Source organism: Dreissena polymorpha, chromosome 2 (assembly GCF_020536995.1).
Source record: "Dreissena polymorpha isolate Duluth1 chromosome 2, UMN_Dpol_1.0, whole genome shotgun sequence".
NCBI classification, from domain to species: domain Eukaryota; kingdom Metazoa; phylum Mollusca; class Bivalvia; order Myida; family Dreissenidae; genus Dreissena; species Dreissena polymorpha.
Window position 1 is genome coordinate 48,102,672 of NC_068356.1, and position 22,330 is coordinate 48,125,001.

Genomic DNA, 22,330 nt, shown 5'->3' on the forward strand with positions numbered 1-22,330 from the left:
AAAAACCAACACTTGTAGTCTTTACTTGCCATGTAAAAGAAACCATGCTTAAAAAACACCTATTCTTACTACGACACAAATGAGCACATGTTGTCCACAAAACGTTAACTGTTAAAAGTTCAAAAATCTAACTTGTAAAATATCACTTTGTATAGCAAATACATAAAAAGTGTAAAACATAGTATCAAAACGTTTAATAAAATGTGTAAGAAATATCAAACATCATAAAATAATAGACATGTATACATGTATATAGCTTTTTTCTTCTTTTTTTTTAAACTCCTTAAAACCAATTAAAAACACAGAGAAGAATTGAATAAAATTACTAGAGGTCTAAGACATCAACAACTGTTCACATAGAAGAGAATCTACAGATGATGTGAATATTTATGTTCAATCTTCGTCAGTCAGTCCCGGTTGACCGCATCCCCAATCTTACATGGCCTAGACAACCCCTCATTGCAGGTCCATTCTAGCGCGGACAGGACAATGTCTCAGTGTGTGTGCATAGTCCCCTGTAGCGCCACACACAGTGCATGTGTACTTCCTCAGAATGGGACAGATCACCTTCCCCCAGCTGTCCTTCACAATATGGGTTGTATAGAACTCCTTTCGCTCCTTGTTGTTCTTGCAGAAAGCACAAAAGATGCCCTCCTCGGAAAGCCTGTTTCTGCAGTATCTTTCTCCACGTCCCTGCAGGTTTGGAAAGATGTTCTCTATCTGAAGCTGCCTCATGAGAAGCACATACTGATTCAACCAATCCTTATTGCCGTTCATGCCAGTGGAATATTGTCGGTACCCATGTTGAGATCCAGTGGGTGGGCTGATTGACATGTTGCTAGCTAGCTCGTCAAGCTCGTTGTCATTTCGACTGGTGTCCATAACATCTGGTCCATAGAAACCGGTGCTATAGAGTAATGGTTGATCACGGGAACCACTGTTGTTGGCTCTTGCCCTTCTATCACTATCCCGGTTGGTAATTGGAATTCCACCGGACCCATGGTTGATTTGGAGTCCATTTGGCGCTTCTCTCAGATTTGAAAACAACAAACCACGATTCTGGAGGCGGGAACCTGGTGTACGAGTTACAGGATATGGCAGGGGGTTGTTCCTTTGAAAATCCAGACTGTTGTGATCTCTGATGGAAGCAAGGGCGATACGATTTGTGACAAACTGGCAGTTGACGTCTGTTTTCTCATTCGCTATTCGTCGCCCAAGCAAAGGTCGACTTTGTCCTGTAAAATGGAAGAACATTTTCAAGGTTTAAACTTAGTCATTATTAAAACAAAAGACAAAAATATGCCATACATATTGCAGAAACAGTTTGAATCACAAATATCACAAAATATTTTGGCCTTAATTTCTATCATTATGTAATACAGTTCTGCCCTTCCAACCTCAAGATTTAAGGGAATTTAGAGACAAAAAAGGTCAAAGTGGCCATAGTTTACTCTCCAAAGTATCAGGGATTTCAATAGACGCAGAATCCTGCGTTTTTACGCGAGCAAATTAAAAACGACACGCTTTTGACGCAACCCTTTTTTCTGCCGTGCGTCATTTTGACGCATAGAAAATTTGACCCATGCGTCAGTCAGTTACATGTAACATCTCAAGTTCCATGGTAATAAATCCCGTTGTGTTCCTAATTGACATTGATGTTTCAGTATTTGAAACTCGGTCGAAGGAATACGCCGGGCGTTGTTTATCTTATCTCATCGCTTGCAATACACATGTCACAGTCTAAATAGTGCGTGCGCACTAACTGGGTAATTACTAAATTAGCAGCAGTGATTACGTGATAATCGATTGACAATCCGATAATTGCGGGGATTTTGCAGACGGCACGGTTAAAGAAAGTCGACAAAAATAATTAAAGAAAAAACAAAATTGATCAAAGGTCCATTAATTACGTAGATCCATTATTAAGTCCAGCGACTTTTGTCAGTTTGTTAATCCACCGATAGATCTAATTACGAGTAACACCCATCTTATATAAACTGGAATCACAGTTCATTTATCATACTAACAAGTCATAATACTTCACATAAACATTGAGAAAACACATTTCCTTGATTAGATATAATTTATCCGAGTAGAATTAAATTGCTACGTCATGACCTTCGACATTGTAAATGCCGGACTTATTGTAAATTAACATTCAACCCGCATTCAATTCAAAGCTGGCGATTCAACATCAACAGATTCAAGTTGCAAGTAATGGTTATTCAATAATGGAGAAAGCATTAACTGGATTTAACAAACATTTGATTAGGTTTGTTAAACCATATAACAACAAGGAAAATTTGGATTATTAAAGTTAAACTACAACAGGTAATTAAATTCTTAAGTGTACATATTTCGGACATGTATAGTATTCGGATAAACAGTAATACATGTAGATATACTACATGTTCCATGCAGTTAGATTGTGTTTTGTTACAAAAGCTTTCATAAGGATGATGATAATATAGATGTAATGATGAAAAATATGTGATAAAAAGGTGCTACCGGTACATATCTAAAATTACTTAAATCTGTTAAAAGACTTAAATGTGTTTATGATGAAGTAGATTTTAATGAGCATTTATTGTTTTTACAAACAAACATAGTATTGTGATAGAAATAATAAAACTTGTGAAAGGAACATGTTTTGTTTTTGAAAAACTTAGTCGATATTGTTCGCACAAATTATTAATATTTTGTCATTATCTTTGTGTACCAATTCATTAAAATATGTTTTGTTATGTATCCTGGTATTGTTATTTAATAATTAAAGCAGTATAACTTTTTAAGATTTTGTGATACTCTTAGAGCATCTTTTTATCTAAACAAAATGAAAAATACAGACAAAAACACAATTAACGCGCTTCAAAATTGACCCCAGCATTTTTCAATTTGACTCCTCAAAATTTCAATCCAGGGGTCATTGACTCCTGGTTTCTAAAATCTATTGAAATCCCTGAAGTATTCTTTTAAACAGGGGTGAAAAAATGGATGCATTTGGCACAGGAGATAAAATGTAAATATCATTTGATTACAGAAAATTAAAACCTATCACCTAGCAAATATGTGATCAATATATAATTTTGTTAAGAATTAGCCTCAGAACATGCTATTGCAGTGCTTTATTTTGCAAATCAATCCCTTTAAATATTTTAAGATGGCAGACATTACTCCTATAAATATGAGGTCGATTTACATTGACCTCATATCGTTTAACGTTATTTTGCAATAGCATCGTTCCGACGTGAATTCATGTCGGAAGCTTTAACGGCATCAAATTCATAAAACAGCACAGAATAATCATGCAATAAATTATTAAACATAAAATATCAACATTATTTTACTAATTGCATTAGAAAAATGTTTATACAAACTTACAAGTAATGATAGTCCAGACCTTAAAACACTACCACTGTTCAAATTCCATATTGTTGCCATATAGCACTGCGTAAATTGAAAGTTGCATAATGTTACCTCATTGGTCGGTTATAAATACAGTGTTTCTCTATATATAGTATTCGATTTAGACGAAAATAATAATTTACGTGGAATGGCATATTAGTTTTCCATTAAAACTTTGATCTTGCCGTGTGTGTTTATGGACGTTATTAATTATGTTATACTTATTTTTGTATTTCATTAAAGCGGGTATATACGATTTTTTATATGTGTTTAATTGTAATATATTGATAAAATATGTTACAATAACACAAAATAGGCAAGAAAAATTATACATTAAAGCCGAATTTCATAAAATGCAGCAAAGACAAATTAGCGCCCCAAGCCGATAGTGACGTACATATTTTCCTACAATAACCGAAGCATTTGTCTTTGTATTAGGATCGGAGATAGTGTTCGTGTGTCGTATGAATAGATATCGTTGCAGGAATTCAAATAAACCGTTAAACTAAGTTTAGATGCACATCGTACATGTATGGTTACTTATACATGCTGGCGAATTCGGCTGTACAGCCGTTTTCAGTTTCAGAATTAAATATCTGGCTTATTTCGCATTTTTCGAAACATGTTCTTCTTAACTTTTATTTTAATTTATATTGAAATATATATATAATAAGTTTTTTACACAGTTTATATAAATTCATAAATATTTGACAAAATCGTATATACCCGCTTTAAGAATTAGAACGTGTAGCCCTTTTTGTTAACTGTTTTTAGCAAACGATTCGCGGCTTAATAAGACACGGAAAATAGTTAAAGCGACACTTTCATTTAAAGGTTTAATGTGAACAATATTATATGAAACCTTTTTTGGTATTAATATATTTTATTGACATGTTAAATTTGATACTTGAAAAGGTGTTTAGTCTTTAAAAAGTTGTCGCTGATATTGTTAATTTCAATAACTGTTAATATGCTTAATGCTGTATAAGAAATTGAATAGTTTCACTGAGTTGTATTCCCGCCTAAAATCCGATATCGTAAAACGCGCAACGGTTAAGAATAAGGTCTGAATAAGTTTAGGTATTCAGATCCGAATATCAGCAGCTGTGCCAGCTGGGAAGCCCCGTTTTGGCTTTAACAACCGCAAGCGAAACAACATACTTTTTTAAGTCTTGCACTTAGACTCCATGATCACAAGTATAGGTCCCTGCTGTGGCGTATGACACCATAGTGTTATTTAGTATTGGTCGGCACAGTATCTGATCATAACGAGATAATTGGTTTGTGCTGAACACAGGGGCAATAAAACCACAGATCTATCAATAAACAAGATTATTGAGATATCTTTTATTGAACACCGCGATAAAAATGCTCAAACCACGGACTCTAGATTACACGGATAAGAAACATGGCAACATTCTCAGAATCATCACTGCTATATGTGTAATCACCTAACAATTCGTCTAAAAATAATTTATATATTTGAGTTGAAGACGATGTACTGTTGTATAAGTCTGAATAAACTATCTGTCTGCCTCTCTAAATCTAAGCCGTCATCGTCCCAGTGAAAAAAAATCTGATTTTGAATAGTTGGACATGATGCCCTGATGTCAAAATATGAAATGACCCGCGTAACCGTGATTTTCAAGAATCTTTAATAAATTGATAATTTAAGGTAAATAACATTTCATATAATTATACATAATTCCCGCGTTGATAATTAACAGCAAACGATGAATGTTTTTGACACCCTTTTTATTTCAAGTATGCATGCAAAGCCGAATAAAATCGAGAGGGTCCGCTATATACGCTGTTTCATCATAAATTTAACACCCTTTCTGTGTTATAAAAACGAGCTGAAATCGTTAAATTGTTAAGATTTATTTATAATAAGCTTTATTGATATGTTTCGTGAACAAAATACTACAATATATTCCATAAAAAATATAATCATCATGGCAAAGGAAATTCAATGGCCGGTTTCTAAACAAAAGCATAATCGCCAAGACCGTAGCATCAGTTCAGTGCGTTAGGAACGCGCGCTACTTTCTTCCGCCTTCATTCCTTAATTACTTTCGTTTTTAAACAATTTTTTTCTATCGTATACATAATTCTATTCTCCTAAGCAAGATGTAATTTTTAAAACTGAACTCCAAATATAAACGCTACACATTGGTATTAAGTACGAACATGTCAACCGTAAATCTAGATTCTAAAACTCCAAAACGGTATAATATTTGCAAAAGTTAAAGTTATAACTCGCCGGGCTGTCGAAATCAGAAGAACGCTACAAATTGGTATTAAGTACGAACATGTCAAACGTAAATCTAGATTCTAAAACTCCAAAACGGTATGATATTTGCAAAAGTTAAAGTTATAACTCGCCGGGCTGTCGAAATCAGAAGAAAAACTTAATATATATTTATATATCTGTTTACTACGTAACGTTAGCTTTCTAATGATATATAATTTGTCAAAATCGGCCGAGAAATGAAACTATAATTCAACAAAAGACGTGAGTGGGTACATCAAAATGTATAACCTCGGCGCTTCGCTGTACGCTAATTGTACAAGATCGATAGCCACAACACGGTAAAACGCGCGTTGGTAAAACATAAAATGTGTATTTCTTGTGTTTATCTCGCTATAAATCCATTAATAACAACGGGAATATACTAAAACGTATATTTTTTGAAAGAGGAATTAATAAGCAACAAGATAACGTATAAACCAATAAAATCGGATGAATAGTTTTTGCATAAGATTGAATTTACTACAGTAGGGGTCAAATACTCGATTCATCTCCTGTTAATATACACTCCGTGATACAACTGGTAGTTTTAACACACACACATAGGTTTCATTTAATTAAAGAGTACAGAAAGCTTAAAAGTGATGTGGTTTGTTGTACAACAACAATTGGTTATGTGTAACCTATTCAAAAAAATAATTTCGTTCAAGATAATTCAATGTAATTCTATAAACGACAAACACACTTCGTGTGTTGTGTATGTTTATTTTTAAAAATGTACATAAGTGGTTTAAAAGCACAATTTTTACACATTTAAGAGGTAATCGCTCACATTTATGTCTAATTAATGATAATTTTATGCATTAGCAAAGATTTAACGAGAAAAACTGAAGTTTAAGTTGAACTCAATTTGCTATATGAAAACAACGGTAGCCGTTTAGACGTAAGCGGGGTAGCTTACGTCTAATTATTTGGACTAGGCAGACATTGGCCATAATTCTTTGACAGCGTTTTGGAAACTAGCAATGATTTTTTTTCAGTTTCCGCTTATCTCAGCCATCCACTAGCCAATCATAAAGCAATTAAAGTAAGGAGTACAGAGCCAAAAATTCCGGGAATGCCAAGGAATCTTCAACATTATTCTTTCTAAAATGATTGCCTTATCATGAATTGCCTCCCCCGCCCTACCCCCTCTGAAAAAAATAATTGATTTTACATCTCAAAATCGACCATGGATGGCTCAAATCCAGATTTTCGGAATAATTTGGACAATTGCAGTGCTCACTCTGGCCTTCAGAAAATAATAGCCATAATTTTTTTCCTTAAAAAATAATAGCCAAAACATATGCGGACTTTTCCGCAAAACGGTACTGAAGGCAAAAAGAAAGAAAAAACAATGAATCTCATTTTATCTATGTTTTATTAAATGTATATCTATTGGATTTAAGTTATAATATATATTATATTATATATATATATATATATATATATATATATATATATATATATATATATATATATATATATATATATATAAACAAGCATAATATCAGTGTGTCATTTTCTTATAAAATATTATCATGGCTTTACAATAAAGAATACAATCAATGTTGTGGGTGTGACTTAACAAACCAGATCTCAGCTACAGTTACATACACATAAGAATTAAGGGCAGAGGCCCCAACCCACCCAGAGCCCTTTATCATGGCTTTACAATAAAGAATACAATCAATGTTGTGGGTGTGACTTAACAAACCAGATCTCAGCTACAGTTACATACACATAAGAATTAAGGGCAGAGGCCCCAACCCACCCAGAGCCCTTACTAAGTATACTATTTTTTATATAGTTTTTCCAATTGCAATTTTTGGTGAATACAAATCAAAATATTATAAACCACACCTTCCATATCAACGCATGTGTATTCTTCATTCTATGATTCTACTTTTGATATTATGAACTTCGAAAATAACTCGTAATCGACGAAAAAAATACAGTATCGGTACTCCGAAAAATTGTACGCGTTTCGCACAAGAAATATGCATAATATAAAATATTAATATGCATAATCTAAAATGAGCATATCGTTCGACAACTATATCTCTTAATATGACGTTTGCCATCGGCCGCAATATTGTAGGCAGAGGCAAATAGCAATTGTAAATGATTTATTCCAAAAAATAACACTTTCGCAATGCCCATCATGTTTACATCAATAAACGTCACAGCGCGTGAGTTTTAATACACCACCTCAGTGTAATTCCAAACACGTGTTTCGTTAAAGTTAGCTGGCCATGGCATATGCCGGGTCCCTTTGAATTGGGAAAACCAGGTTACCTGGTAAATTGAAATCATTATGTTAAAGCAGACGACAAACAGCGGTAATTACGGGGATAATTAGTTGATGGCGATTAAATAATTATTTCATCAAGCAATGTTCAACGTAATCTAATTGCAGAGAAAACGGCGTGAAAAACAAAACCAGCCGACAATATAAGCGGCAATTTCATGACGATTAAATAATAATTGGCGAAAAATTTACAAAGATCTAACAGTTACCGATAATTGGTAAAGCACAGAGAGATTAAAACTTTTTTCCAAAATATATCACTGCTGTTGGACACTGATTGAGAAAAACGCTCTAGGCCACAATGTCGCAAAAGTTATTGATGCGTGTATGACAATACACAGGGTGGAGTGTGTCAGGGGTGTGATTGAGGCAAAGTCAGAGGGGAGGAAAATTCTGTTGACTGATTTTGACTACGCGAATGGCGCGCATAACGCAATGACAAACATAAAAACAGACATTAAAACAAGATGTGTTTGTGAAACACAATGTCCCCCTATATGACGTTTGACCTTGAAGGATGACCTTGACCTTGTGAAGGATGACCTTGACCTTTCACCATTCAAAATGTGCAGCTCCATGAGATACACATGATGCATGCCAAATATCAAGTTGCTATCTTCAATATTGCAAAAGAATTCATAAAATAAGCGATTTGGGCCACATATATTTGACCTCTGACCTTGAAGGATGACCTTGACCTTTCACCACTCAAAATGTGCAGCTCCATTAGATGCACATGCATGCCAAATATCAAGTTGCTATCTTCAATATTGCAAAAGTATTTATAAAATAAGCGATTTGGGCAACATATATTTGACCTCTGACCTTGAAGGATGACCTTGACCTTGACTTTTTACCACTCAAAATGTGCAGCTCCATGAGATACACATGCATGCCAAATATCAAGTTGCTATCTTCAATATTGCAAAAGTATTCATAAAATGAGCGATTTTGGCCACATATATTTGACCTCTGACCTTGAAGGATGACCTTGACCTTTCACCACTCAAAATGTGCAGCTTCATTAGATACACATGCATGCCAAATATGAAGTTGCTATCTTCAATATAGCAAAAGTTATTGCAAAATGTTAAAGTTGGCGCAAACAGACCCTACTATAGTGGGGGACATAATAAATAACTTTTTGAACTTCATAACAACATTTCTTTATAAAAACTTGTTAAACTTCACATTTAACATACTGAGGATGCAAAGTAAACAGTTAAGTAAGTATTTATTGTGATCAATAGCAGCAGTTTTTCAATGTATTGAATTACAGTTAATAGACTAAATATAAAAAAACACACTTGAGTGTTCTTCTGGTGTTAATGATGTATTTACTGAGTTAAATGAATATATTTAATTTGTTTACCTTTCAATATCTTGCATTTCACATCTTCACTCAGTTCAAAGCTATTTCAGTTAACTGAACAGCGTGACAAACATAATAAAGCAGAATATGCATATGAATCTGATTATACACAGACCCACAGACATATAAAAATCAAATCATGTTTGTCTATTTCCATGTTCGAACGATACTCTTCTAAATAGTTTTACTTCACCAGTAGACTAAACTCCAATTTGCAAACACTGGTTTCCGTGACACAAATTCAGTGGGCACATTTCTTAACAAAATATGTGTTGCTTGTATCTAAAACGTAGTCTTTTTTTTTTTGACAAACACATTTCATTATTCCTATCAGACTAGGTGATGTCAGTCGTTTATGCGATTGCTATTTGTTATTTCAATTATCTTAATTTTCTCTTCACAACGGCGCCATTTGCAAACAAATCACAGAGCGCATTTTAAGAACACGATTTTAATTGGAAGATTGGGAAACGACAGCCAATTATATGGCTCGTTTTAAAAATGCTTAGGCATAATATACCAGTGTAAAATGCGGAGAGATTTCGCGGGCCGCGAATATTTCGGGCCGCTTATGAAATACGTCCGCGGAATCGGTGGTAGCCCCTCTCCCCCACATTTTTTAAAACGAATTTACGCAAATCTCAGAAGTGACATCCGGGACAACCCGATCCGCGGAAATCCGCGGATCTGTGGAAAAATCACACCCCTGTGTGTACACAGGTAATCTCGTTATCGATTTTTCCTGCTTGATGGCCCGATTTGCAGGCGTTTCGCATTCGCCGGACAACATTCAGAGGCAATTTGTTTTTTGATGTAGGCGGATAAAATATTGCCATTTTTTCTAGACAATTTTAAGAAATAATAGCGAGTTGGATAAAATAATCGCCATTGGCGATCATGTCTGGCAGCAGAGTGACCACTGAATTGACACCCTTTTAAAGGATATTTTGTTTGAAGCAAATGTTGACAACAAAAACTGCATGATTCCAGAAGCTTTAAAACCAATGCCACCAAAATAGCTCACCATGAGCACTTCCTGCTAAAGTTAGCTCATAAAAAAAAACAAAGTCAGTCCCCAAACATGATAAAGGCTTAAGCCCTCAGCTTTTGTCCATTCAGTGTTATTGGCCTGGCTGGTCAGTCACATTAATGCAAGAAGGCCCTTACTGATCTAGCTGTAATATCTCTTCATTGGTAAACCAGGGCAATAGCGGCAACCTACATGTACCTTGAAAACAGAAGCTATTTTGGTTACTTCGGGAGTCAAACTCGGGTATGGGCGACTCTTCTTGGCCCACCTCATCTGAAAATGATTGATGAGCACGTCATTAAATGAGCCTAATTCTGGGAAAACAGGGCTAAACGCATTTGTGTTATGTGTTGTTCCAGATTAGCCAATGTAGTCTGCACAGGCTAATTGGGGATGCCTCTTTTTGCTTAGTTAATTGTTTGTTTAGAAAGAAGTCTCTTCTAAATAAAATCATGTCCACTCCATGTTTAAAATAATCACATGCATTGAGCCCAGTTTCCTCCAACACTCTATGTCTAATGCCTCGGATGAATATGTAATAATCTAGTATTTTCAAAACAACAAAACAAAACATTACGTAGGAATTTTTAGTCTGTTAAATATTATTTTCAGATCTCATTTGACTTCAGGACACTGTCTGTTTGGTATGTCTGATCAATCAAAAAATGACCTTTATCAGATGTATTAATACTGCTCATTTGGTCATTGTTGACACAGGTACTATTGTAATCTAACTCCGGTATTCTGTAAGTTACAGGCACCTGGTCATATTCCAGGGTACTTACTTTCCATATATATGTGAATGCATAATGATTAGTAATGCAATATATAAGCAAGCAGAAATATTTGTATTTGTTGGAATCATTTGCATTTACAATAACATTTTTTAACAAGTGGAAAATCAAAGGGATCTTTTCACGGTTTGGTAAATTGACAAATTTGAAAAAAGTTGTTTCAGATTCGCAAATTTTCGGTTTAGTTATGATATTTGTGAAGAAACAGTATTACTGAACATTTGCCATGGTCAAATATAGCCATTTTATGCATCTTTTGACGATTTAAAAACCTAAACATTATAAAGCGTTGCAACGCGAAACGATTGAATAATTTGGAGAGTTCGGTTGTTGTCCTTTAAATTTGTGAAACTACAAAGATTGCTTTTATAACGTATAAAATACACATCTTATGTGTGCTTGGCAGGATAGATCAGTTGGCTTATGCGTTTTTACTTGAGGATTCTGGGGGTCACAGGTTGAAGCCCTGATGCGGGCTACTTTTTTTTTCTTTTTTTAAATTTTATTTTTGATTTTTTACTGGAGCTTTTAAAATTTAATGTTTACATTTATCAATGTAAAGCATTTAATGACAAACTTCAAAACATGCCAAAATCTGTGAAAAGGCCCTTTTAACATCTAGGGATCGTTCCCATGACATAGTTTGTTGTGTAAAGTAGGATAGGGGAAGATTCAGGCACGTCCAACTTGAGAGACAACTCTTGGACTTTGAGTTCTAAAATCACCTAGAAAACTGCACCCCCGTTTGCAGACTCATGCAATCCATTATAAGGCAAATAAAAATGTGTTATCAGCGCCTGACTGATCTTGACTTAATGCGCCGTTTTTGGTTTTACAAATTGAGTTCTCAATTATTTTAGCTAAATTATTTTTCACTACAATTATTATCAACATTTGCCATCATGTTTGCCATATTCCATCATATTTATTTAATTCTCAAAGAAAGCATGTTAATAAGCGTTTTGAGAGATGAAAGCATGTGAATCTTATTAAATCAGAAATCCTTAAAGAAGTTAATGCAAAATAAGTTTAGGATGTAACTTCCGTTATCTGGGTATACAACTGCTCAGGGCTCGACTTTAACTTTTTTTCTACTTGCAAAACATTGCGAGCATCTTAAATACCAACTAGCAAAATCAAAACATTCTCGCAAATTTTGCTGGAAGCATTATTTAATTTCCGTTTTTTTTTTCTAACTCAACGATTTACTTTGCATTATCTTTCATATTGTTATTTCGTTTGTGGGTTTCCTTTTGAAACTAGTTATTTTTCGCTTGGACGCTATGTCTATTCAAGTTCAATGAACACGTGTGAATTAGTCCACTGTTTCACAGTTCTTTGTACCAATACCATACACGTATCTGTACTATAAATATACCAGTCTACATACAAGGTGGGCCCTTCTGCATACGGGTATTCAGACGTACTATAAAAATGTTTGTTATCAGCGCCCGGCAGTTTTTACCCAGTGCTCCAGCTAGCACTAAATAGAGGGGCGCTGCGCCCCTCTAAAATTTGCCCCCTTAAAAAGCGCCCCTCTATTTTTCTGTCAAATGCCCTTTTGGTCTCTAAATTCCAGTTTTCAGGCCGTGTTAATCGCCAGAAACATCGACATGAATACACAGATAACACCCTTACCAGTACATGACTGCCGGGGGTGTATTAAGTCAACACATCGTGAACAAACAAGCCCCAAGGGCATGGTTTGTTATCAGATCACTAATTAGCCTTTTGTTGCAGACGATAGTAACATGCTGTGAAAGATTATCTCTGAGGTCACACTTGGTTAGGCACAATCACACTCGAATGAAATCAAAGTCAGCACTATTGATTTTTTTAAACTTCTGAATTCTTTGGCTATGATTTTTGTTTGCAAAAATAGTGATTTTTAATTCAAAATACCTATCAAAATTTGAAAACTAATCATCTCTTTTTAATGCGAATATGCGGTTAACTTTCAGTCGGAAATTACGGCATGGAAGAACATATTTGTGTTTGGATTTTATTTCTGAACTTTAAAACACTGTCTGTCCTCAATCATGATGAATTTTAACATGAATAGGGGCAGAGAGTTGTTATTTCAACAAATAAAGAGCTTGTTTGGAAGGCGGATTTATCACTCTGCGAGTAAAATGTAATTTTGATATTGTCATATATTTTCGGACCTAACAAAACTGTCAACTTTGTTGACATTACTCATTAGTTGAAATAACATGTTGTAAAATAAATATATCCTGTTACTAACAATGACAATGTTTCATTTTAATCTCCAGACTAAATGCTACTTCATGGTGACATTGATCATTGTTTAGACTTAAAATTTGTCAATAAAGACAATATAGATTTTTGTTTTAATTAATATTATTGTGGACAAACATTGGCTCAAAGTTATTTAAAGCAACGAATTTAAGTGATGACAATCTGAACGTTTTTTTTTTCCCAGTGAAACCCATGAATTTATTTCATGTTTTCTTTCTTCTTCTACAAGGCCACTGATGCTGAAACTGGAACCTAAAAGATTAACATGCAGTTCAATGATGACAGGTGATAAAAAACATCAAAATCTCCCCCCCCCCCCCCCCCCCCCCCCCCCCCCCACACACACTGGAAAGAAATATGATATCTACATATCTCTAATGCGTGTACAGTGTTTTTTAATATGGCAATTTCGGGGCCAATATTCGGCCCCATTCCCCTCAAAAAAGAGTATATATTTTTCCCCCTTTTGTAAAAAAAATCCCCTCCAGAAGTAAAAAAAAAAAAAAAATTTTTTTTTTTTTTTAGAAAGAACTGTCTCATAATCATGATATATTTATCTGAAATTTATTTCATAAACAACTAACAAAGTATATAGCTATAATTTATATTATTTTGAATTATTATACAGAGCTCCAGATAAGGGTCGTATTTTTGTAATTACGAATTATTTTCAAGTCCGTTACGTATTTATTTTAAAATCTTGTCGTACCATTAAGAATTACAAAATCAAGTTACGAATATTATTTTTATATCGGTTCGTATCGATTTTTATTGAGTTCTTTTCGCGTATTAAAGATCTTTGCAGTGCTTAAATAGAATGGTTATCGGGTTTGTTTAACAAAGCGCATTTTTTCCAATAAAAGCGGCGTATACAGTCTATCTGTCAAAAAACAATGGCGGCGCCCAGAGAGCGTCCTAAAAACTTCAAAGCGTCCAAAAACACGTTTTTAACATATTGTACACAAAGTGAGCCAAAGTTAAAATGTTTAGAAAGACATTATATAAAAGATCTTATACGATGTTGTATGTTCAATTGCCGACACAGTCGGAAAAGCTAAACAAAAACGCGACACGACGGGTCCAAACTTAAACACACAAAAAAAACATTGAACGAGTGGAAGGGACAAGTCCCGTGGCTAATCGTTGAAAAGATTGAAGGGGAGACCCGTTTTAAATGTGAAATATGTAAAAATTCATCTAAGGCATGCAATCTAAGCACAGTTTGGGCATATGAAGGTATTTGAAAAATAAAATTGTATAATACTGAAAAGACAATGTTGAACTCGTATAAATAAAGTTGCTAGTATGTTTATATTGATTTTTTTGCATGAAAATAACCATAATTATTTATTTTTAGGTCTTTTAGATAAAATAAGGATTATTTTCCAAAACTTAGTAGTAACGTTAAGAATAAAATTTCAGAGTTAAGAATTCTTTTTGAAAATCTGGTAGTAATTTAAGAATTTCACAAAACCTTATCTGGAGCTCTGATTATAAAGAGTTGTATTAAATAGTTTTTCGATATCAGTGGACTTTTCACATTAATTGCATTTTTCTCCCAAAACGGCAAAGAAAAGGCCTGATGTATCTATATTGTGTCAATATTTGTTGATAAAATCATTCAAATTTGGTCTATTTTATTGATAAAAAATGCTCAAATTTGCCATTTTATCGATTTAAAAGATCCCAATTTGACTCAAAATGGCTAAGAAAACTCAGACTGTGCATGAAGGCTGAACTGTCTGAAACTTTAATGTTGAAAAAATCATTGATATATATTTTTATTTTAAGAATAAGGACAAAGACATTAAGCTGGGAATATTATATTCATACAAACATGTGTATTAATATAATAAATATCATTACATATAAACAAGTGAATTTTTAATTTTCCCCTTTTCCTAAAAACGCCGCATTTTTTCCCCTTTGGACGGGCCCCGCCACCATTCCCCTATAAGTGAAAAAAAACACTGGTGTAGTCGGATGCTAGCCCAAGTCATGAAATTGGCTACTAAGTTGTTTTCCTTAGCGCCAATGTAGATAAAAATATATTTATTATAATTTCATTACACAAAATGAGGAACAGCATACAATTGGCGAAAGGTTCCAATGCACTAATATTTACATTTCATAAGTAATTAGGATAACCAAAGTATATACTTAAGTATATTTTTAACCAAATGCCCTATTTTCCAAAATTACGCGTGAAATGTGCCCTTTTTGGGGAAGCTCCCCTCTATTATCATCATGAAACCATTTTACTGTTTCGAGTTACTGTGACCTTGACCTTTGACCTAGTGATCTGAAAATCAATAGAGGTCATTTGCTAGTCATGATCAATGTACCTATGAAGTTTCATGATCCTAGGCGTAAGCGTTCTCGAGTTATCATCCGGAAACCATTATTCTATTTTGAGTCACTGTGACCTTGACATTTGACCTAGTGACCAGTGCCCCAGATAAGCTGCGTATCTGCGTCTTTCACCCTATTAAAATGTTTAAAAACGCAAAGAAATACAATATCATGCGTATTGAAAACGCACCCGATTTGCCTTTTACGCACATTGGTCTTATTTGATGCGTACGATACAATAGCTTTGATTGAAAATACTTTGCTAATTTTGGGTATTTTTTGTGATTATTTTCGTTACGCGGCGATGCTTTTATTCAGCAAGCGCCTGGATGACGGAGCAATAAAACAGTCAAAGCTATTCAAACGCTCTGCGGACTAGATTTCATAGTTAAATAAAGCGGCTGACCAAATTATTTACCACGACATACATGCGTTTTCAATCTGACTTAATCCGTCGTTCATTGTGCATGTATTTGTTAAGTGTCTGTACTTTCAGTTTCTAATACGATGCGTAATAAAAATGTCTAAGAGAAAGACGTCCGCAATTGTTGCGCCAAAATATCAGTCGATCGCTAACTTTTTCGAACCAAGAAAGCAAGAGCCAATAAGTGCCGAATCATTCGTGTTATCGATTTTTTTTTTTAAGTTTACAGTTTATATCATTAACAGTTTGAAGGATTAAAGATGTTATGAAACATCAGTTTATTTAAGTTAAGTATATTAGTGTACAGTTTTATTGAATCAATACAATTGTGTGCAGCTTCAACAGCAGTAAAGCAGTTTTACTGTATGCATCTTATAACTCATTTCACCCTATTCCAAGAATGAAATCACCCTATTTTTCAAAATCAGTGGGTGAAAACCCTATTTCCGAAATAATTATCTGGGGCACTGCTAGTGACATGAAAATCAATAGGGGTCATCTGCCAGTCATGATCAATGTACCTATGAAGTTTCAGGCCTTAGCATTCTTGAGTTATCATCTGGAAACCATTTGGTGGACAAACGGACGGACTTACTGACCAACCTACAGACATGTGCAAAACAATATACCCCCTCTTCTTCGAAGAGGGGCATAAAAATAGAGGTAGGGTTACAGATGGAGTTCCAGAATTCTTGATTGATGGCCGTGTTTTCTTATATAAACTTTTAGTCAACCCTTTGCATGCTGGGAAATTTGTCAGCTAAATGTCTGTGGCGTCTTATCTGGATCCAAACTGATTGCAAAGGCCTTTAGAATTTGGTTCCAGCAGTGAAAGAGTTATATAACTTGTTTTTTACAATTAACTATCAATTTTGTGCTTCATTTTAAAATAAATTCCATTAAATAAGAATTTTAAACGGTCGTCATGGCATAGTTGATATGGTTTCCGCATAGCTATAACCACTATGGGTTTGTTCTTTAGCACTCCCTCAAAGACACCATTGAAGTACTGTTGGCGAGTGTTTTGATGGGCTGTCAGCTCAATATGCCGTCGAGGTCAAATTATAATAAGGTTTAAACTGAGCGAGTTTTATTGGACGATAAATTCCCCCATAATCTCCATGCTTTCCATCCGCTTTTTATCAGAAAAGGATTTTCATGTGTGTCATGGAGAAAAAAAATCAAAGTTCTTTTTTTACTTTAGAGGGTTAGTCTATTTTAATTACATAAATGTAAAATTTTCTCCAATTTGTTTTGACATTTTAAGAATCAAAAGAACGGTGATATGGTTTTAATTGTACCAATCTCCACAATTACTTTTAAATCCACTTGTACAGTCAGAGACTGAGACTAGTGTCCAAAAATTTCACTTGTTCTAACCATAAGTTACCTCTCTTGACCTTAAAATGACAATAAATGCTATGAAAGAATTTTTACAGTAGTTTTAATGTAAACATTTAAAAACACATCACAAAAAATAGTCTTACCAAAATATTCGATCGAATTACTTGAAAACGCTGCGTTGAACAGATAATTAAGAGTATTTGTTATTAAATTATTCGCAAAAAGTCACAGAACCACTTTAAAGCGGGTATATACGATCTTGTCAAATATTTATTAAAAAATGTGTAAAAAAAACTTATTACACATATATTTTAATATAAACTAAAAAAAGGTTAAGAAGAACATGTGTCGAAAAATGCTAAATAAGCCAGATATTTAATTCTGAAATCGAAAAAAGGCTGTACAGCCGAATTCGCCAGCATGTATATCATATCATGCATGTACGATATGAATCTAAATTATTTTAACGGTTCATTTGAAATTCCTGCAGCGATATCTATTCATACGACACACGAACACTACTAAAAAGACGAATGCATCGGTTATTGTCGGAAAATATGTACGAATTATCTTCGTTACAATCGGCTCGGGGCGCTAATTTGTATTTGCTGCATTTTATGAAATTCGTCTTAAGTTAAATGTATATTATTTTTCTTGCATATTGTGTGTTATTATAACATATTTGTATCACTATATTACTATTCAACACATAAAAATCGTATAATCTCGCTTTAACCAACTTTATTTTTAGTTTTGAAGACGATCATTCTTGAAACAAACAGCTATTTCAGCTTGAACATCGGAGTCAACAAAATTCATTCAGGTCATATAATAGCTAAAACTTCTTACCTGGTGTCATACTTCTCAGCATTGGTAAGCCCAAATAATCGTTAAATGCATTAAAGGTCATCTTGTAACTTCAACTTGTCGTCTGCAACTGCGAACTCCAATACAGGAACTGCTGTGAAGCTTTACGACAGAGTCCATTATAACGGGGGTTACTTCATTAAGACATTGTGTGCTTTTGTTATCAGAATATTGTCTGTCCATTGTTCCATAACGTATTTTTTTATAAGATAATGTAGATATGAATTATTTATATTTATATTTTGGTGGATATGTTTAATACAAATAAATACGTGAATAAGAAAATATCCACCCATCACTTTTCTCCAAATGAACCGGTCCAAGAGGCGGGAAAACTTTCTGCGAGATCTGAAGTTCTAGCGGCGCCTTTGATGTCGGAGATTAGCACGGGTTGCATGGTGTATTTGTCCACACGCGTGTAGTGGTTTGAACACGTGCTGGTCGATGTTATCTTACCATACCATTTATGGTTGTTGTTTAAAGGGGCCTTTTCACAGAGTTTGGCATGTTTTAAAGTTTGTCATGTATTGCGTTGTATTGATAAATGTTAAGATTGGATATAAAAAGCTCCAGTAAAAAATCAAGAATAAAATTTAAAAAAGAATAAAAGGTAATCATCAGCAGGGCTCGAACCACTGACCCCTGGAGTCCTGGAGGAAAAAGTCTCCCACTTGAACCACTCGGCCATCCTGCTGGATACAATGACAGATGTATTTTATTCTTCATATAACCAATCCTCGTAGTTTCACAAAATATAACGACAACAACAGAACTTTCCAAATTATTAATTCGTTTCGCGTTGCAACGCTTTATAATTTTCGGGTTTTTAAATCGTCAAAAGACACATATAATGGCTATTTTAGAGCATTGTAAATGTTCAGTGCAACTGTTTCCTCACAAATATCATAACTAAAACGAAAATGTGCGAATCTGAAACAACTTTTTTTTCAATTTTGTCAATTTACCCAAACGTGAAAAGGCCCCTTTTAATAATGGTAGTTAATGAGAAAGTTTTGTGTTGCATGCGGAATGCAACATTAGTGCATTTCATTGTAAACATTATCGCATTTCAATGGTAAATATGTTGTTAAATGACTTCAGAGGCTGTATGTATCTTGTTGTTGGAGGAATAAATACTATTGACGTTTTGATACTCAACATACAATTCATTCTACATACGTGTAAACTAAAGCTGGTTGTTTCCACTGGCCTGACCGACCCAATTTTTGCGTCGACCCTAAACTTAGTTTTTAGTATTCCTGGTTGAGATTTATCATATGTTTGCTAAATTCTGTGATATTCACGTATTTTATATGAAGTTTGCATTCATGTTTTTTATTCGACGGCTAAATAAAATTTACATGAACATAAAAAACACACTAAAAAAACTACGTTCAATTTAAATTAGGCATTTGATAGCATATTCTATCATAATAACGAATCGTTAAAGTGATATAATGGGCATTTTTCACTCTTGAATTGAGCTGAAAAGAATTAACAGGTCAAAAGAGTTAGTTAAAATGTGGTTACTGACCAATTATCTGCAACTCATCTTGCTACCAGTTGTTCATAAAAATATATTTTATATTCGATATTCTTACGTGACCCACCCAGTCCTCTAAGCCGGAATGATCCGTAAAACAGAATTGTGTCTTTGTGTCGTATGAACGAATCTGCACTAAAACTACATTTAGGTTCACATCGTACATGCATGATCATTTGTCAAACGCAAGTACGGTTGATATTCAAATGCAATATTTTTCTCTTTCCGTGATATTGTTTTAGTATGTTGAAGCTGCATTAACAAATATTAGTGTATATGAAGTGAAAACACCAAAAATAAACAACGGTTGCGATAGACACCTATAAACTGCTAGATGCCCATAATATAACTCTAACAATGAAAGAAAACATCGACTTAACTATTTTACGCGATGTTAATGAAATGTAGAAACGATTGCGAAGGCTCCAGTTAGCTTCGTTCTTGGAAAAGTGGGCTTAATGCATGCGCGTTAAGTGTTGTCCCAGATTATCCTCTGCCTTCTTCAAGGGCTAATGAGGAACGTCACTTAAAGGCATTGTTTGTTTAAAGGAGGTGTCTTCTGAACGAAAATCAAGTGCAGGCGGAAAGCGTTGTCCTTGATTAGCTAATCTGGGGCGAAACTTTACGCATATGCATTAAACCCAGTTTTACCAGAACGAGGATAATACCACGTAGGAATGCTCATCTAGTCTATAGAAAAAGATGTCTGCCCGAGATGTCAAAACACCTTAGAGACCTATGTCCGCCTGTGTCAAAACAAGAATGGTAATCATTGTAGTATTAACCGATATTCGGATACACTTGTTACTTTTCTAAAGTAACTATACAGAAGCAAAGTTAAGTTTATCTGCTGACAATTATGTTTTTTCATGTGTTTCGATGTTTCTGAGGTCCTTAATCCGCGCATCTCATGCACTCCAAGAGTACATTATTAAATTATAATCACGCACGTTGGACCGAAGTTATATTTCAATGTCGGACAAAATCATTTGCCTTTGCGGAAATATGCCCTAACGATATTTGTTTGTTTTTTTTGCAAACAAGGGCATGTGCTTTTCCGAACGAATGCCCGCCTGTATTTGTGTCCTACTGATATTTAGTTAAAGATAAATATTCACCAAATGTTCTGCAAAATAAACTTAATGTAATATGCTGTTCCGATGTGTATGCTTGCAAAATAAAAATTGTCAACGAAACAATAACCCAGAGGTTTGTACGACGTTCTGATTGATAACTAATAAGGCCAACACTGTTTTATGGAACTTTTGTTTCATCTTGGTTTAAAGGGATCTTTTCACGCTTTGGTAAATTGACAAAATTGAAAAAAGTTGTTTCAGATTCGCAAATTTTCGTTTTAGTTATGATATTTGTGAGGAAACAGTAATACTGAACATTTACCATGGTCTAATTTAGCCATTATATGCATCTTTTGACGATTTGAAAACCTAAAAAATATAAAGCGTTGCAACGCGAAACGATTGAATAATTTGGAGAGTTCTGTTTTTGTCGTTAAATTTTGTGAAACTACGAAGATTGCTTATATAAGGTATAAAATACGTCAAGTATATGTACTCGGCGGAATAGCTCAGTAGGCTAAAGCGTTTTTACTTCAGGACTCTGGCAGGACTCCAGGGGTCACTGGTTCGAAACCTGGTCCGGGCAATGTTCTTTTCCTTTTTTAAATTTTATTCTTGATTTTTTACTGGAGCTTTTACGATCCAATGTTTACATTTATCGATATAAAGCATTTAATGAATAAGTTAAAAAATGCCAAAATCTGTGAAAAGGCCCCTTTAAAACCATGTTTGAGCCGCGTAAAGTGTCATCCCAGATAAGCCTGTGTAGTCCGCACAGGCTAATCAGGGACGACACTTTCCGCTTTTATGGTATTTTTTTAAGGAAGTCCCTCCTTACCGAAAATCAAGTTTTGACGGAAAGTGTTGTCCCTGATTAGCCTGTGCGGACTGCACAGGCTAATCTGGGATGACACTTTACGCACATGAATTAAGCCCAGTTTTCTCAGAACAAGACATATTTATTTGAACAGATGCTCGTACGCTTAATAATACACTTAGACGCTTTTAAGAACCATCGCAAGTGTTACGTTTGTTTTTATTTGAATAAACGTGTACACAAATAAGGATTGTCTAAATATGGCAGGTCACTTTGTGTGGCCCTGTCACGCTTATCGGCTGTGAAGGACATCTTGTAAGTACATCGGGAGTCGGGAGGCAAGGAAAGGACGAAGACACTATTCTACCGTTGAGTCTGCCCTAAAATTCAGAATCAGGGGCATTGTGTCCGGTATGGCTAACGTCCTCTGGTGTACCGGGGGTGGG

General features: G+C 34.5%; 1 protein-coding gene across 1 annotated transcript; it reads right to left on the reverse strand.

Moving 5' to 3' along the window:
* Positions 1-243: 243 nt before the first annotated feature.
* LOC127866948 (uncharacterized) lies at positions 244-18,544 on the reverse strand. The gene is made up of 3 exons (XM_052407816.1): positions 18,431-18,544; positions 10,607-10,681; positions 244-1,235 (listed from the first exon to the last, which is right to left on the reverse strand). Exons 1-3 carry the CDS (start codon positions 18,489-18,491, stop codon positions 457-459), a joined length of 915 nt encoding a protein of 304 aa, XP_052263776.1. The 5' UTR covers positions 18,492-18,544; the 3' UTR covers positions 244-456.
* Between the last annotated feature and the right edge of the window lie 3,786 nt (positions 18,545-22,330).

Coding starts and splice junctions, on each gene's coding strand:
- LOC127866948 (XM_052407816.1), bottom strand. CDS start 18,491: ATGACCTTTAATGCATTTAACGATTATTTGGGCTTACCAATGCTGAGA. Junction 10,682..18,430: donor GCTGAGAAGTATGACACCAG/GTAAGAAGTTTT, acceptor AATCATTTTCAG/ATGAGGTGGGCCAAGAAGAG. Junction 1,236..10,606: donor AAATAGCTTCTGTTTTCAAG/GTACATGTAGGT, acceptor TCCATTTTACAG/GACAAAGTCGACCTTTGCTT.